Source organism: Phalacrocorax aristotelis, chromosome 5, assembly GCF_949628215.1.
Source record: "Phalacrocorax aristotelis chromosome 5, bGulAri2.1, whole genome shotgun sequence".
Classification (NCBI taxonomy): Eukaryota; Metazoa; Chordata; class Aves; order Suliformes; family Phalacrocoracidae; genus Phalacrocorax; species Phalacrocorax aristotelis.
This window is the reverse complement of record NC_134280.1, coordinates 44,300,391-44,315,263: the sequence shown is the minus strand read 5'-3', so window position 1 is coordinate 44,315,263 and position 14,873 is coordinate 44,300,391. Positions and strand designations below refer to the sequence as shown.

Genomic DNA, 14,873 nt, shown 5'->3' with positions numbered 1-14,873 from the left:
TAGAGATGCCCGGGATATTCCCTGTCGGGATAGCTCCTGGAGGAGGGGCAGGGAGCTGCAAGCGGTAACGGAGAGTTCCCGCAGAGCGTATAGCCAAGTGGGCAAGTATGAAAAAAAAAAAAGCGGAACCTTGGCAAAAGATACAGCGAGGACTAGCAGAGCCATTTACAACGTTTTGTGACAGGTTGCAGAAGGCTATTATAGAATCAGAATTGCCACAGGCAGCCAAGGAGGCAGTCCTTATGGATTGCCTCCGAAATCAAGCAAATCCGCAAACACAAGATGTCCTCTGCACCCTGGCGGTGGGGGCATCATTGGGTCAAACCATCAGGCATGTCTTGCGCCAGGAGGCGTTGAATCAGCATGGCGGTGTGGGAGCACACATCTGCCAGAACCCTGACTGTGGAAGCGAAGAAAGGGTGATGGTGCAAGCGGCCGGGGTGGGGCCGAGATGTCACTTGTGTGGACGGCTAGGGCACTTTAAAGCTGGGTGCCCGCTAGCGGAAAGGGGAGGACGTAATGGAGGAGGAGCGCACCCAGTAGGGAGGTGCTGGGTGTGTGGGAAGCCAGGACACCTGGCAAGAGATTGTCCAACCACAAAGCCGGGAAACGGCCAAAGGAGAGCGAAGCGAGGGGGATTCGCGCCTCCTGTGAGTCAAATGGCCCCATCATGGTGCCAGTGCCAGGAGCTTGGCCCACTGTAGTGGGCCAAGGGGGAGTGAACCTTCAGGCAGGGGAGCAGAACCAGCAAGATTTGCAGGTTACAGCCCCCGCGTGGCCTTGGTCATAGGCTGTAACGAGCGACCCATGGCAGCGGTGATGATTACCCCGCAAGAGCCGAGTTGCCCGGCACGGATATGCCTGGGAATGTTAGTGGATACCGGGGCAGATGTCACAGTGATGCCACTCGAACGGTGGCCACCAACTTGGCCCCTTGCCGTGGGAAAACGTATAATAGGGGTAGGCGGAGAACAACAAACGAGGACTAGTACTTGCCCTGTAAAACTCGAAGTCATGGGCAAGGAGGCAGGGAAGCTCCTCACGGCCGTAGTGACCATACTAGTAGCAGATGGGGTAGCAAGCCCCTTGTTGGGGCGAGACGCCCTTGCCCAGATGGGGATCGGGTTGAAAAATTTAGCATAAGGGCCACTGCCTCAGAGGGGCTTCGTCACCACAAGTTAGTGTGGAAAACCGAACAGCCCGTCTGGGTGGAGCAGTGGCCCCTGACAACAGAGAAAACAGAGGCTGTAAGAGCTATAGTAAAACGAGAGCACGAAGCAGGGCACCTAGAGCCCTCGATGAGCCCGTGGAACACCCCTATATTTGCTATAAAAAAGAAAGATAAAAACCAATGGGGGATGCTGCATGACCTTAGAGCAGTAAATCAGCAAATGGAGGACATGGGGCCTCTCCAACCCGGCCTACCAGATCTGAGTGCTGTCCCGAAAGGATGGCAAGTCATTGTTTTAGATATCAAAGACTGCTTCTTCAGTATTCCGCTACATCCAGATGATAGAAAGAGATTTGCCTTTACTCTGCCCGCGGTGAACCGCGCAGAACCAGGTAGTAGATGGCAGTGGACAGTACTTCCGCAGGGGATGAAAAATTCTCCAGCGATCTGCCAGAGGTATGTGGCTTCTGCATTGCAGCAAGTAAGGCAACAGTATCAGGAGAGAATCTACATGATCCACTTCATGGATGATGTCGTCATAGCTGCGCCCACCAAGGCGTTGTGTGAACAAGTCTTTTCAGACACCCAAAGGGGCCTTGCAGGACAGGGCCTCAGGGTAGCTGAGGCAAAGGTACAGCGAGGACCAGTGTGTGGCTTTCTGGGTGCTCGAATACAAGGGGATTGCATACAAGCTCAGCCTATTAAACTTACACCTAAGGTTAAAAATTTACACGATGTACAGAAGCTGGTAGGAGCACTGCAGTGGTTGCGGACATTCGTGCGCGTCACCGGTGAGGAGATGCAACCTTTCTATGCGTTGCTGAAAGGGACCGACCCATGGGAGCCCAGGAGTTTAGACCCTGAGGCAGTCCAGCAGTTACAGATGATAGAACGTCGAATGCAAAAGGAAGGAGTATGGCGGTGGGACCCCCAGGAGGAATTAATTGCAGGTTGGATTCTGACCGCCGGTGGAGGATTAGGATTGCTATATCAAATACGGACAGGGGAAGAAAAGCCACTGCGATGGGTATATCAGAAGGTTCCCAAGGATGCATTCTCCACAAAAGTCAAGGTAGCCAGGGGAATGATTTGGCGTCTGCAACGGGAAAGCAAGGGAATCTTTGGGAAGGAGCCAGATAAGCTCCCAGTGCCGTGGAATGGGGAGAAATGGCGGAAGGTGGTAGAGAGAGAAGAGGATATACAATTGGCAGTATACTCATACCCAGGGAAAATCGTCACAGGCACGGTCCAGAGGTGGGCCGAGACAGCCAAAGTGGTGGATCTGAGTGTGGATAGTAGAGTTTTGGATACCCCTCACCCAGGACCAACATATTTCACAGATGCTTCCTCGAAGACGAACAGAGTGGCGGTAGTGTGGAAAGAAGAGGATAGTTGGATGCACCAGCTGTATGAGGAGCAGGGTAAAAGTGTGCAGCGGCTAGAAGCGAAAGCGCTAGAGATGGCCCTGCGAAAGGATATAGATCGGCATATAAATGTGTGCACGGACTCCTTATATGTGTATAAAGTAGTCATGTCCATGAAACGAGAGGGTGTACCACACACGGAAATTGCCTTGATGCTAGAGGTTGCTTTATCGCAGCGAGGAGCAACTGTGACAGTAATTCACATTCGCAGTCATCAGACGGGGCCTGGACCACTGATTGAGGGGAATCGCATGGCTGATGAGGCAGCCGCAGGAGTCTGGACATTGACGGAGGCAAAGAAACTGCATGAACAACTGCACCTGGGTGCTAAAGCCTTGGCAAAGGAGTGTGGCATCTCAATAAGAGAAGCAAGAGAAGTAGTAGCCACCTGTCCTTACTGTCAGCACTCGCCATTGTGGGAGGCAGGAGTCAACCCTCGAGGACTGGAAGCAAATGCTATCTGGCAGACTGACTTTACTGAATGTCCACAGTTGGCCCCCGGACGGCACCTGGCAATTACAATTGATACATATAGTGGAGTCATCATGGCTACTCAACATCGGAAGCAGACTGCAACGCACTTGACTGCGCATTGGACCACGGTGATGGCGTGGCTTGGAAAGCCCACCGAGATAAAAACAGACAATGGACCATGCTTTCGGGCTCAAAGTACCGAAGAATGGTGTAAAGGTTGGAATATTGTATTAAAACACGGCATTGCTTACAACAGCATGGGGCAGGCAATAGTTGAACGCGCTCATCGCACCTTGAAAGCAAAAATAATACAGCTTGGGGAGGGGGAGGGGTATAAGGGAGCTATACCCGTAGCAGCTCAGCAAACTATTTTAATGCGTGCATTATATTCGCTTAATCATTTTATACGCGGGCAGGAGCAAGTTACAGCAGTGGAGAAGCACTTTGGCAAAGCTCAAGCAGGCGAGCGCTATCCGCAGGTACGAGTAAGGTTCCCAGGCAGTGAGCAATGGGAGAGAGGATGGAAACTGAGATGCCTGGGGACGGGCTACGCTGCGGCTGAGAATGAAGGGCGCATAGAATGGGTGCCTGCAAAGTGTGTGAAAGCAGAACTGTGCAAGGATGTACAATGAATAATCCCTTTCTGAGTTGTCTCTTTGCAGGGTCTGCTGACATGGATCCTCATGCTAGCCGTGCCATTGGGAAAAGAAATGAGCTCCTTGACAAGATCGCAAGCAATATTGCAACAAGAGCGACACTGGGAAAGGGCGGCAAAAGAGAGATATGAACTGGGACTGGATAGTAATAATTGGGGGGATCTTGTTGTGTGTAGTAACAATGGTTACTTGTGGGCTGCCATTGTTATGCTGTGTTATAAGACAAATCAAAGAGCGCCTGCAAGAGTTACATGAATATAGACCTGACCGCAATATGTATCCGCTTACGCAAGTAGCTTTGTAGAACTTTTAGTAGCATGGGGAGGGGGAGATGTAGGGGAATAGACAGGGATCGGCGACCGGAAGATCACGGGATGTGACGGAAAGATAGACTCCTCCCCATAGGAGTGGCAGGAACAGGAAGCGCAAGAGCTATGTAAGCGTGTGACGCAGCTAAATAAACGGACATTTTGTATCCATCATATTGATGTCTGTGCATCACTGTCCCCAGGGTGGGTAGGGCCCTGTGTCCCGGAGATATGCAGCCCAAGATAAGTTCTCCCATAGAAGCATACAGCAACAATGCTGAAAAAGCCTCTGAGAGTCACCTGTTAGCCAATTTCCCGCCCATCTCGCAGACGACCCATCCAGTCTGTACCTTGCCAGCTTGCCCAGCTGGAGACTGTGGGAGACAGTGTTAAATGCTTTCCTGAAGGCCAGGTAAACCACGCCCACTGCTCTCCCCGTCTCAGGAGAAGATGTGATTTTGTCGTAGGAGGTGATCAGGCTAGTCTGGCATGATTTGCCCTCAGTAAATCCGTGCTGGCTTCGTGTCTGTGGGAGGACACTTTTCCAGTGACGGCGGCCATTAAACCAGGTACCCAAATACACTGAACCCCAAACCGGACCTGCGCATCGCTGCGTCACGGAGCATGAAAGCAAGATGCTCAAAATGGACATGAATGAAGCCTATTCGATAGCACTGCTCTCACTGAACAAGCATTATTAATACTCTGTATAGAAAACTGATGAATACCCCAACAATAAATATTTTTTAGTGGAAGCCAGAAGGGGGTTTGTGCTGCGAGGCGGCTTCGGAGCTCCTTCTTGCCCAAGCTCGGTGGCCCTGTAACAAGGCGCTGCTGATGGGTGGCCCTGAAAACTGGGCTGCCCCAGGGACGGGCTGGTGGGAGGCCCTAAGGGGACGGGGCATCTGGAGGCGCTAGGGGACAGGTATGTGTCAGCAGGTGACCCGCCGTGACATGGGCACTGCCCATTGGATGGCACGTGGCGGCGTGTCACAGGACCCTTTGTGACCTGCCCTGATATGAGCAGTGGTGGTGACGCGGCCACCCCACAGCGCCCGGACGACGCGACAGGACAGGACGGAGTGGGGCTGCGGGGAGCCCCTGAGCAGCCACCTCGGTCCCTTCTGAACCGCACCTGCGACGCTTTTCCGACGTGTCTCCCACCCCTGCGACCGCAGCCCTCAAGGCCGGGCCTCAGCAGCATGGCGGAGAGACCCCCCAGTGTGCCCAGGCTGGCCTGGCTGGCAGGGGGGGAGGAGGAGGAGGACAAAGGTACTGGGGCTGCCCCGGTTTGGCAGCCCGATGAGGTGGAGGCGATTCAGCTGCTGCAGGCGTGAGAGTGGCTGAGCTGGGCCACAGGGCTAGCGGCTGCAGCTGCCTTGGCCCCATCCCATCCCCTGTGGGCATTCCCAGGGCAGGAGGGGCCGAGGAGGGTTCCCACGGCTGGGCTCCGGCCATGCTCCATCCACTGGGCACCCCCAGCCCCAACCTGCAGCCGGGGAGGTGGGGGGTAGTGTCCCTACCAGCCCCTGTCCTGGGGCTGGCGCTGCCTGGGGAGCGCGGGGCTCGGCTGTGTTCAACAGCCTCTCCTGCAGGCCCTCAGCTCTGCCTATGCTTGGTCTTTTGTCACATCCAGACAGGGACCTGCCAGAAGAGGAGCAGGAGCAGCAGCAGGAGCAGGAGCCCACCTGTGTCCTCAAGCCCACTGAGCCTGAAGACACCACCATTACGGCCATTGAGGGCATGGCGGGCTCAGGCTCCTATGATGCGGAGGCTTGTGCTGCCATGCAGGCTCTGCTGGCGGAAAGTGATGTCTCCAGTTTGGAGCATGTACGTAGCCTGTGGCTGGGCTCAAGCCCCCTGGGGACCGTGTGCCCCCTGGAGTTGGGTCCGCTGGGCACCCAGCAGCCTTTTAGGCCAGCACAGCGTGGTGGGAGGGGAAGCACTTCTTGGGGGAAGCTGGGGAGACAGCTTCAACTCCCAGCCGTGTCTCCTCCAGGTGCCGAGCGTCGTGAGGTGCATCTACCGGTGGCTCACATCCAACACGGATGTGTCTGCCACGCAAAGGCTGCCCAACGCCCTTGCGGAGCTGACTCATGCGCACCCCCATGACGTGGTGGTGACGCTCCTGCGCTGCGCCCCATCGTGCGACAGGTACGGGGCCCAACTGCCTTGAGGGCTCTGGGCCTTGAGAGCCCATCAGCCTGTAGAGCCCGCCCCATGTTGGCTGCCAGACAGACGGAGGTCTTCTGGCCCCTCCGGTTCCTAGGCCTGGCATGTCAACCCCAGAGCCTGCTGCTACGCTCCCTCCCTGCCCCTCGAGGCACCGTTGCTTGGCCACCTGCTGCCCGCAGGTGCAGGCCTGCTGGCTGCTGCCAGCAAGGGGCAGTGGGCAGAGGCAGGGCTGGCAGCCAGCACAGGACCCCGGGGGTGCCCAGGCTGCGGCGCTGTGGCTGAGACCCCGCTGACACAGAGCTCTGGGTCTGCAGAGCTGCTGCGGCCATGTGGAGGGTGATGGTCTCCACAATGAGGACTGCAGACAAGGTGCTACTGGAGCTGCTCCCTGTGCTGGCAGACTGGCCGCTGCACAGCACGTTCACCTCCGACGGGGACAATAAGGACGTCTTTGCCCTGGCCGTGAGTTTCTGGAGATGGCCTTTGATCACCCCCAGGGTCGCCTCTCCAGGAGGCTCCCAATCCTCCCCCGCCACTGCGTGCCCTTGCCTCCCGCGCTGGGCTGCAAACCTCGCTGAGGGGCAGGTTCAGGGGTAGCCAGGCTGGGTGCTCCCCCTGCGTCTCCCATGGCCCAGGGCAGCGCCTGAGCCTCTGTCACCCAGCTCAGGCCCTGCCATGGAGACATCTTGGCACTGAGCGCTAACTCCGGGTGTTTTCTTTTCTGCAGGCAACCAGGGCACTGTGGGAGATTCTCCGGCTACCCGGGTGCCCACGGAGGCTGCAGGTGCATTTCCCATGCCTCTTCCTGGCTCTACTCTCCCAAATTTTCTTCAGCACCGAGCAGATGCCAGAGGAGGTTGACACCTTCTGGAGGGGATGCCAGCAGGAAGGCTGCCTTCCCACCAACCCCAACAGGTGCTCCATCCCAGTCTGCCGGTCCCTGCTATGGCCCCGGAGCGGTGGCCAGGGAACTGGCATGACCTGGGCTTTGCTCTGCACACAGCTTTGCAGTGCTGACCGTGAAAGCACTGCTCTGCCGTCTGGGGTATGAGAATGTGGTGTTTGAAGTGGAACGTAAGCGTGGCTGGGACACACTTCTCAACGCTGAGACCCACCACTACGCCATGGGCCTGCTGGCCAGGTGAGATCCCCCTTCTTCCCACTCCCCCTGCCATTTCTCCCCTGCAGGCAGGGCCCTCCACACAGTCCCGTTGGTCGCGGCTGAGAGGGCCTTGTCCACCAAGGGATGGCCCAGCAGACTGGAAAAGCCTGCGAGAGGGGTGCACAGGAGCAGCCATGTCCCCAAAGCGCCAGCATCCCCTCCCATGGGGCCTGAGGGGCTGAGGGCACAGAGCGGGGGGTCTGTCTGCAGGCAGCCCCAGCCAGGGCAGCCCACCGGGGCAGGGCAGGAAGCACTGAAGGCCAGCGACAGAGCCTGGGGGACATGAGTTTCCCCCAGGCAGGAAAGGGGTCTCCTCAGAAGGAAAGGCTTCAGGGCAGGAAGGGTATTTTTCCGGTCTCCTCCGCAAAAGGAGCCTGCTGGTGTTGGCCACTACCTTTCCCTTGGTGAGGAGTGGTGGGGAAAGAGCAGGCCTGTGTGAGTCAGTCTCAAGTGAGGTTGCCACCCTGCTCAGGGTCAACGGTGCTTTCTTCTCCCTGCCAGAGAAATGCGTGGTATCTCGAGGTGCTTGCGTTACTGTATTGCACGATACCTGGTCGAGCAGCTCAACAGGAAGGAGCCACGCTGGGAGGTCCCTGCCATGGCGCTCTTTCTCGAGGTGAGCGTGATGGCGAGTGCTGCCTCGCTGACCTTCCTCCCACCACGCTGCCCTCCTGTAGCCACAGCTGCAAGGGGAGCCCTGTCGGTGGAGCTGGGGCAGAGGGTCGGCTCCGCTGCGTGCCTTTAGCCCTGCTGCTGGGGTGACACATGTCCACCCCTGCAATTCGTGTCCCCCTTGTGCCAGCTCTCACCCTTCGTCCATCACGGCTCCTTGAAGGACGAGGAATCAGAGGCTGCCGAGGCCTGGGGGGCACAGCAGAGCGGGCGAGCGACCTGCACCGTGTGCCCCGCGGCACAGGGCAGGGAGCCCAGGGGCTCTCTGCCGGCGGTTGCCGCCTTCTGGCTTGGCTGCCTGGGGAGGTGCCCACGCCCTGCGCCGCTGGCTGGACGCAGCCCTACACGGTGCTGGGGTCCTGCCGGCCAGGTACCCCTGTCACTGCTCTGTGTCTTTCAGCTCTTGACCGCCTGCCCTGACATAAGGGGATGGGGTGTCCACATCCTGCAGTTCAGCCCAAGGTACCTGCGGAGTGAGTGCAGAGAGATGCATCGCCTGGTGCTCAGATGCTTCATCCTGCTCATCGATAGACCCTTAATGGTGAGAAGGGGGCAGCCAGCCAAAGCCATGCTGGCAGTATGGGGCTGGGTAAGGGGTGCTGGGCAGCACAGTTGCTTGGCCTTGGCTGGGCTCTGGGAGCGGTGGCAGCTGCTCCCAGCTCTCCTGCCTTCCCGGGGGTTCACCTGCTCGAGTCCTTTGGGGCAAGCCTCTGGCTTCTGAGCCCTGAGGCAGCAGTGTGGGCTTGAACTGCCAGAGCAGTTTTGGCACTGCAGCCTTTTATGGCTTCACAACACAGCATTGTGTTCCACGCAGGCCAAAAGAATGACCTTCCTGCTGCCACGTCTCATAGAGTTACTGCGGGATGCGGATGGGGAGGTGGTCGGGAAGACCCTCTGTGTGCTCAGGAAGGTGCTCCAGGCCAGAGACCTCCCCCTTGCCAGCCCCATTGCTCTGCAGCTGGCTGAGAGGCTCCTGCCACTCTTTGACAGCGTAAGGCTTTGTGCCCCCTACCGCGGGTGCTGGGTGCTGCCGGGAAACTTTGTGCCCTGTGGATTTTCAGGCCTGTACCCAGGTGAGCCTGGAGCAGCTGGCGATGAGGTCTTGCCCTCTTCCTTTCTACCAGGATGCCAGCTATGTGCAACTGCTTTCCATTCGCCTCTTCCGAGACGTGATGGAGTTTGTAGTGGAATCAGGAGAAAAGCCACTGAGGGCACACATTTACCAGAGCCTGATCCCCCTGCTCTGCCGCCTGCACGATGAGAACGAGCGCATGGCAGAGGTGAGGATTTCTGTCCTGCTGGTGTCCCTGTGAGAGGGGGCTCAGCTGCCTTCTGCCCTGGCGCTTGGCGGGCTGCCGCACTAGTCTCCTCCCGGCCTTGGCCGCGGAGCGGTAGCTCTGGAGGACGTCTGTCCTGCTGCCCTGGCCGCACCAGGTGCCTGAAACGGGGGTTGACCCACTCCTCTGCCCAGGCACTGAACCAAGGGATGCCAAGGGACGCATTCCCTAGCTGCTGCGTCTTCCCAGCAGGGGCCAGGAAAGGCCCTTAACCCTGGCCAGGTGCAGAGGACGCAGGTCCTGTGCCCTGGGCAGCGGTGCCATCTCCCAGTCTCTGCTGCTCTGCAGGCCTCTCGGGAAACCTTGCTTCAAGCTACCGAGTTCCTGAATAAGGGGAAGCTCAGGCAGCTGCTGGAGATGGAGCAGACATGGGCGGTCGCCGAGTGCCTGGTAAGGATGGCCCCAAAGCACCCAGAGCCAGCCTGGACAAGCCCCCTGCCACCAGTGCCCAGTGTACTGACGGAGCCCTGTCCCAGCTGGGCTTTGGCGGCAGAGCGGCACCACAGCTCCCCGGGGAGCACCCAGCCCTCTGCTCCCCCCAAACCCCGGCACCAGCCGGCTCTTGCCTGGGCATGACGGGTCTCCTGGCAGCAAAGGCCAGTCCTGGGTGCAGGGGGAGGCTCTGCACCAACCCTTCCCTCCGTCCCCTTCCGCTCTCTCCAGCTGGCAGAGCACAGCAGCAGAGCAGATGAGTACCTGCGCCAGTCTCTGCTGTACCTGCAGAGCCCACAGGAGTCCGTGCGAGAGGCGGCCGTCAGGTTCATTGGTGAGCCACAACCCCCCGGGGGTCCCTCCCTGCCCCACTGCAGCTTAGCCCCAGCCCCGGCTGCTGCACCGGCAGCAGGAATTGCCCCGGTGGCTGTGGAGCCCCGACTACCTGATGCCGGGTCAAGGGTGCCCACGGGGCTCCCTGCTGCCCTCTCCCACCCCTGCCCTCGGGCATCGCCCTCGGGGATCGCCCCAGGCTCGGCCCTGCCGAGGGGAGGAAAGCGTGTAGCTGAGCTGGTGTGGGGAGGCTGTGTTGCTGAGGCTAGCGGGATTTGTGATGGGCTGTGTGCTCCCAGGGCTCGCTGGGCGGCACGTGAGGGGTCAGCAGGAGCAGAAGCTGCAGGTCATCTACGAGGGTGAGTGAGGGCAGCGGGGTGTCAGCGGGGTCTGGTGGGGAGGAGGAAAGTCCCTGAGCAGGGAGCTGCAATCCCTGCCCCGGCTGGAGAGGGCTGTGCTCCCTGCACGGACGAGGGGCGACATGGGCAGAGGGGAGAGAGATTTCAAGGGCACGTTGGGTATTTGTGGCCAGCGCCTTCCAGCTCATCCCGTTGGCCCTTGCTCCCTCCTGGCCATGGGAAACGCTGGGTGGGGTGGCCCTGGCAGGAGGGGTTTCTGGATCTCCGCAGATCCAGGTTCTGACCGCACCCCTGTTCCTCTCTGTTCCAGCCCTTCAAGGCATGACAAATGATGTCAGCATCTCCGTCTCAAACCTGGCAGCTCAAACCCTGTTCCTGCTAAGAGGCACAGAGAGAAATTCTTCCACCAGCTTCAGGCTGCTGGGGATGTACGACCACCTCCGCAGCGCATGGAGGAGAAGGCCTTCTCTCCGGGGCAGTGGCTGGCTGTGCTGCTGGAGCTCTGCGCAGAGCTGATCGTGGGAGCTCTGTGTGCTGGGGCCGCCTGAGCCTGCGGGGAAGGCTGGGTGGCTCCCGGCCTCTCCCTGCCCACAGGACAGCTCTCATCAAAGAGCCCCGGGGAACAACCACTTGTGACCGGCTGCCCACTGGATTGAACTCCCTTCAGCACCACTCTTTGGGACCAAGCTTGCTGTCCTGCCCCTCCTCCTAGCCTGCGTGTCTTTCCTTTGTGGAAAAAGAACAATGGAGGAAAAGTCAGCCCTGAAGGAACCAGGACCCTCAGGAGAGGGTGACCACCTGTGCCCGCTTTCCAGCAGCCATCGGCTGCTTCAATATTAAAACATCAAGCGCTACTTAAGGAATGCTCGATCAAAACGGAGTTTAGATTCACTCTAATTAGACATAGGCAATGCCTCTTCTTTCCAACGTGGGGGTTGTTCCCTTACAACATGGACACCCCCCTCCAGCCCTTCAATCCAAAAATGCCCACGGACCCTCACAGGGAAACACAGACAGGAAAGGAATGCTCCCTCAGCCTTTCACCTCCTTTAAACAGCCACATCCTGGCCGTTGCTTTGCCGCCTCCCAAACGCCAGCGCTACAGCCAAGAGGCCCCATGGTCTGCAGCGACCCATTTGGTGCACATGGGAAGGAAGCCCGGGGCAAAACATGCCATGTGGAGCACCCAGGTGCAGCAGCCGAGAGGGATGTTGGCCCCGGGAGCGAGGAAGCTGCCCCTGCCCCAGGAGGCTGCCCCCTCAAAATGCTGTCATGTCCAGAGAGAGAGTATGGTGGAGCAGCAGAGCCGCCCCATGTTGCACCCATTTTGGAAGGGCAGTGGGAGCTGAGACGGATGTCAGGAGCCGGCCAGCGAGGTGCTGGGGGCTGGGGGTGCAACATTTGGGGTTCAGTTTTATAGAGGAGAGAAAGGAAATGCACGGGCACTTTCTTCTAATCCCGTCTAAAAAGAAACACCAGGCCTTACAATGCCACGCAGCAGAGCCATGGACGTGCCTGCTAGCCGTTAATCTTTACTCCTGCGGGTGGCCTTGGTCCACAGGTTGGGCCCTCTGTTCCCCTCAAAAGCCATTTTTTTCATCGTGGAGGTGGTTGTGATGCGGGGGATAGGCTGATCGGAAATTGGTGACTCCCCTAGCAGAGACGGATGATCATCCACCTCCTCACGTCCCTGTCTTCATTCTCACAACTACTAGATGGTGTGCTGGAGAGTTTCATGCCCACCTGGCCCATGGGGTATTTAGCTGGCCGTAAGTAATGCCTCCGCGCGCTCTCAACGCACTCCTAGTGCCACCCGCCTCTTCTTCACAAGCAATGAGGCAGAGGCCTTGCAAGCTCCTGCTGCTGGGGAGCAAAACCATCTCAGTCAAGCCCATCAGCTTAATCTTTGCATCCACACTCGCTAGCAAGAGATTGTCTTGAAAGAAGAGATTGCTGTGGAGGGCCACAAGGGTTCCGTCCTCCTCTTCTGGGCTGTCAGAGCCGAGCATTGCCTGAACACCAGACATTACCCACCAGCATCCAGCGAGACCGCTTCCTGCTGCCAGGCTGAGTCTTTGTCTGACGGCCCTGTGGAGAAGTGCGTGGAGAGCATGTCCCAGCTGTGACTGAGAAGCGACTCAGTGAAGGCCCAGGATGGGTAGCGGTGACAAGCTCTGGCTTATCAATTGGTCCCCCAGCGTAGTGGCCAGATGGCTGAAAATAGGGGCCGATGGGGGGTCATTCAGAAGGCCCATGGCCTCCCTTGGTCTGAGGTGGGATGCATCAGCTTTTACAATCTTGCAGCAAAGACACAGCAGGGTGTTGTTCAGAGCTAGGTAATCCCCCCCATTCCCAGCCATGAAAAATCCCAGATGTGCAGGTTCTGCAAGAGTAGAAAGCGGAGGCGCCTCCCTGCACGGGCTTTTCTCAGTCCTGGTCTGTCCTGGGGACACTTCAATCCAGCTTGGATTTGGTACATTCTTGTGAGCAGCCATCCCTTTTAAAGGAAAAGCCATCCCTTACTTTAACACGTCTTTCCTTTGCTAGCGTCTGGTGGGTTAATGCCGGTAGGCAGGTCAGCCCTGCACAGCCCATCACTCCCTCCCCGCCAGAGGGCTGGGGCTGAGGATCAGCAGGTTAGAAGTGAGAACACTCGTTGAGCTGAGGTAAAGACAGTTTAGCAGGTAAAGCAAAAGCTGCGCGTGCAAGCGAAGCAAAAGAAGGAATTCAGTCACAGGATCATAGAAGAGCCCAGGTTGGACGGGACCTCAGAAGATCATCTGGTCCAACCTTTCACGGGAAAGGGAGCCTAGCACCCGGGCCCCCTTGTCACGTCTCAGAAAGCTCCAGCGATGGGGACTCCACCACATCCCTGCGGAGGTGGTTCCAGGGGGTGATTGTTCTCACTGTAAAAGATTTCTCCCTTGTGATGAGCGGAAACCTCTTCCGGCGCCACTTGTACCCTTGTCTTCTCCTTGTGGCTCCTTCTGAGCAGAGCGCCTCCACCCTCTTTGTAGCTGCCCTTCCAGTACCGGGATAGTGTCATTGGCTTCCTCCTGAGCCTGCCCTTCTCTAGGGAGAAAAGACCCAACTCTTTCAGTCTTTCTTTGTTGGGCAGGTTCTCCAGCCCTTTCATCATCTTTGTGGCCTCCCCAGACTGCCTGCATCTTTCTTGAATTGTGGGGACTGGAACTGGACGCAGTACTCCAGGCGCTGCCTGACAAGCACTGAGTAGAGTGGGATGATCACGTCTTGGTCTCTGCTAGCAATGCCCCTGTGGGTGCAACCCGGGACCTGATTTGCCTTTGTTGCCGCAGCGGTGCACTGCCGACTCACGTGCAGCTTGTTGTCCACCAGGACACCCAGGTCCCTTTCAGCAAGGTTGCTTCCCAGCCACACGGATCCCAGCCTGTCCTGAGCTCTTTGCTTATGTCACTGCAGGTACAGGAGTTTGCACTTGTCTTTGTTCGAGTTCATCCTGCTCTTGCTAGCCCGCTCTTCCAGCCTGTCCAGGCCTCTCAGTAAGACGGCTCTCCCTTCTCGTGTGTTCGCCTCACCACCCAGCTTGGTGTCATCAGCACACGTGGTGAGGGTGCTTTCAATCCCATCGTCCAGATTATTTAGGAAGATGCTGTGTAGGGGAATAGACAGGGATCGGCGACCGGAAGATCACGGGATGTGACGGAAAGATAGACTCCTCCCCATAGGAGTGGCAGGAACAGGAAGCGCAAGAGCTATGTAAGCGTGTGACGCAGCTAAATAAACGGACATTTTGTATCCATCATATTGATGTCTGTGCATCACTGTTCCCAGGGTGGGTAGAGCCCTGTGTCCCGGAGATATGCGGCCCAAGATAAGTTCTCCCATAGAAGCGTACAGCAACAAGTGGTGACCCCGACGTGATCGGCGGGGCGGCATGGCAAGTTCGCCGGGGGGAAAAGATAGCTTGAGGCACGCAGGGGCGGGACGGGGAGCCGCAGGTCGGCGGGCACGCCATGGAATCAGTCGTAAAGCTACTGAAAGGATTGGGGAAGGAATACGGTACTTCGATTTCGAAGGCGCCTAGCTCAAAGGCCATCCAATGGATGAGTACGCAGGGGCTCATACGGAGCCCCGCAGACATATTTAATACAGATAATTGGGTGAGAATTAAAGAGGAGTTAGCCGAAAGGGCTATGATGGGAAAACCCCAGTACATACAGCTCTGGGGAAAGATACACCGGTTACTATTGAAAGCTCGGGATGATCAGGAGACGTGGCGGCAGGCGCGGCTGTGCCTGCACGGTGCTACAGGCGACAGTAGCCCGGAAATAGACCCAGGATCGGCAGTGGGGACCCAGACAGGGGCAAGCATCGCGGGGGGTGGGGAA

At 57.9% G+C, this 14,873-nt stretch overlaps 1 protein-coding gene across 1 annotated transcript; it reads left to right on the top strand.

The window, feature by feature from the left end:
- Positions 1 to 5,052: 5,052 nt before the first annotated feature.
- On the top strand, positions 5,053 to 14,137 carry LOC142057033 (maestro heat-like repeat-containing protein family member 7). The gene is made up of 12 exons (XM_075092513.1): positions 5,053 to 5,305; positions 5,670 to 5,863; positions 6,018 to 6,187; positions 6,523 to 6,670; positions 6,936 to 7,123; positions 7,212 to 7,349; positions 7,872 to 7,986; positions 8,443 to 8,583; positions 9,167 to 9,322; positions 9,668 to 9,769; positions 10,043 to 10,145; positions 10,814 to 14,137. The coding sequence occupies exons 1-12, from the start codon at positions 5,053 to 5,055 to the stop codon at positions 11,017 to 11,019; spliced, it is 1,914 nt and encodes a 637-aa protein (XP_074948614.1). The 3' UTR covers positions 11,020 to 14,137.
- The last annotated feature ends 736 nt before the right edge of the window (positions 14,138 to 14,873 follow it).